This window comes from Penaeus chinensis, chromosome 29 (assembly GCF_019202785.1).
Source record: "Penaeus chinensis breed Huanghai No. 1 chromosome 29, ASM1920278v2, whole genome shotgun sequence".
Classification (NCBI taxonomy): domain Eukaryota; kingdom Metazoa; phylum Arthropoda; class Malacostraca; order Decapoda; family Penaeidae; genus Penaeus; species Penaeus chinensis.
Window position 1 is genome coordinate 21,205,671 of NC_061847.1, and position 2,919 is coordinate 21,208,589.

The window sequence follows — 2,919 nt, forward strand, 5'->3', positions numbered from 1 at the left end:
CGTGTCAAGCATTGTGAACAGCAAGTCAAGCTAGGTGTCTGAGTGACCGAGCGTTCGCATTCGTTCGGCGGGGGGCAAGGGTGGGGAAGAAGAGAAAGAAATTGGAGGCGCTAGGAAGCCAGCAGTCGATCTGTTACGTCATTTTACTCGATTTATCCTTCGTGTTACGGTCAGTAATGATTCGAATCAAATTGGCATGGTCAAGGCTATTTCAATTCGTTCAATGAGTCGTTATTATCGCTATCAAGAATTTATGTTAAGAGGTCTGTTCTAAAGAAGGGGTCGTTAACGTCTATGATGAGTTGATACCCTCCTGACTCCTGACGGTATCATAGGTATGACTTGAAATAAACTAACGTCTATAGTACTAGGTCTTAATAGGGCGCGTTTTAAGTTTAAGTCACGGTTTGAAATTAGTCAGTGAAATGAGAGAGTCGCGGGTCAGTCAGATACGCCACAAGGTCCAGTAGACACGCGTTGTTCTCTGTCGTCGGGTACAACTCTTATCCAGTGTGTACATTTATTGATTACACACATTAATTTCATAGGTTATTGTTGCTTTAAAATAGGGTTAAGTATATCTTCCCATTGGAAAAATAAAGTTACATGCGAAGAGAAACGAACTGAGTAAGTTATCATTTAAGTAAGTACAGCGTTAGTATGCTTATAAACTACGCTTCCGTGATCACGAGTCACAACTTTAACAAAGCGTAGAGGGAAGTCACGTTATGGCACATGAAACTTTATAGAGCATTAGAAGTAAGGGCAAGGGCGTGTCCAGTCAGTGACAGAATTTAAGAGGGAAAGCTGCTGTCATGTCATATGACGGTTGTCAGTTAAGGCAGCGGGCCGTGACTCACGAGTCATGCACTGGGGGTCGGGGAGTCATGAATGCGGTCATGCTGAGCTATGGCTGTGACGGATGAGATCAGTATCATGGCGTTATTTGATGGGAATGATGGCAACTGGCTAGCCTCCTGGAAGTTAAAATGATCTGGACTATGCTGTTAAATGCTGAAGGTCTTTAAGTAAACTGAATTCGACTAGATTAATATAAATTTGATAATAAATGAGAAAATAATGAGCGTGAATGCATGAATGGGTGAAGACTGTCGGTGGTAACAAATGTTAGTGTGAGGTCAGTCACGTAAAGTCCGTCATGTAACATACCCGAGGACGAAGTCCTTGCCCTTGAGCTCCTTGGAGTAGGCGCCCATCTCGCAGATGGTCCTCTGGAGGCACTGCTCGCTCTCGAAGGCGTTGAGGTAGATGTAGAAGACGCGCTCAATCTCGTCGTGGAGCTGGTCCATGAGGGCGGGCTCCTGGGTCTCGGTGCTGAGGGCCCTTCCGGTGGTGAGGGTGAAGGTGAGGGAGGACAGAAGCAGGAGCAGACCGCCGAGGATCAGCAGGGGCAGGATGATGGCAGTGAAGATGTCGAAGTCGCCGGAGGCAGCGCCGGTCTCGCCGTACTCCTGGACGGGGTAGTAGTAGTAGTAGAGATTGCCCTGCGAGCCGCCGTCGTATGAGGGGGCGGGGGCGGGGGCGGCGTAGGAGGAGGACGTGTCGCGGGCCTGGGCCACGGGGCCCTCGCGCTTCTCGACGGAGGCGGCGCAGGCCACGCTCACCAAAGCCACGAGCAGGATCTTGGTCATCATCTGCGGGAAGGAAGGGAGAGATTTAGGATTTGGGGGAAGACACACTACAATAAATCATTTTACCTGTTATTTTAATTACTCATTGCTTCTTGATAACAGTGCATGGCAATTATAATTACTCATGGATATATAAATTTTCCGTTATTTAGGAATCTGAATATTCGAATTAGGGACGTCACTAATGACACGCGAATATTAAGCCTACATTGAAAATTTCAAACATCTAAATTATGAACTATTTACAGTTACTAAGCTCCATGAATAATATCAGTGAGAAAATGTATGCCAATCCCGTTATTTCTGCATCACAAACTTCAAAACACATTCAGGCATAAACAAATCACAGTAAAAAAGAAAAAAAAAATCAGGGACCTGTCTCATCGCCATTACCAAGATAGGTAAAAGAAGCTCACAAGATCACCAAACAATGCCAAATATGCACAACCCGTCTCCTAAAACACGTTCTCAAAACCAGTTTACATACATTGGAATAAATGGTTTCCCCTGAGGCGATTCGGACCGAAAACGAGATCCTCTCCCTTCGACGTCTATAGTGGAACTGACTCTACCCACTCTCGAGCTGGTGTTTATATAGTTTGTCCCGCCGGCAGAGAATTTAGGCCCATGGATAACTTTGGAAGGAAAACTATTACAAATTCGTATAATGACTATTAAGGATAAGGGAAATTAGATAGGTGAGTCTATGACCTAGTGATGCGTATTGAATTACGTACTAATAGATCGGAAGATAAGTCTTAATAGGAAACGGAACTAGATAATAAATAACGCAAAAGTGATGACAAAGTAGTGACGTGTAATAACATGTGGGGAAGCATAGGAGGCACGGCTCACCTCATGGCATGTGACTTCATGTGGTCGGCGAAACCTACACGGCAGTGCTCATGGCGCGTGCATGGCATAACGGTCTGGTATTATATAGGTTTGTGGCTACTACCAGTCCCCCCCCCTCACCCCGGCTTCACCCCTTCCACCTCCTCCTCCCACCCACCCTTGCTTAACCACATGGACCCTCAGCCGACCCCATGCCCCCTACCCCCTCCTGAAATCACATGATGCCTACTGGGGGTTACTGAATAAGACGATCGGAGTTTCATTTTGTCAGCATTGCCTGAATACAAATCGTAATGCAAATTGAGTAAGAGTTTTCTACGCTAGATGTTACGTTATTCAGCTCAAGTATTGGTCTGACTGTATATAACCGATGAAGAAACGATATAGCACCCGCCATGCTAATACCAAGTAC

The 2,919-nt window shown here is 45.8% G+C and overlaps 1 protein-coding gene across 1 annotated transcript in view; it reads right to left on the minus strand.

Moving 5' to 3' along the window:
• The window catches only part of LOC125040830, an 8,739-nt gene extending 6,536 nt beyond the window's left edge, over positions 1–2,203 (minus strand). The window contains exons 1-2 of the mRNA XM_047635575.1: positions 2,140–2,203; positions 1,171–1,655 (exon numbers count right to left, since the gene is read on the minus strand). Coding sequence (XP_047491531.1) covers positions 1,171–1,655 — 485 coding nt within the window. The 5' untranslated portion in view covers positions 2,140–2,203. The remainder of the gene's footprint in view (positions 1–1,170; positions 1,656–2,139) is intronic.
• Positions 2,204–2,919: the final 716 nt, after the last annotated feature.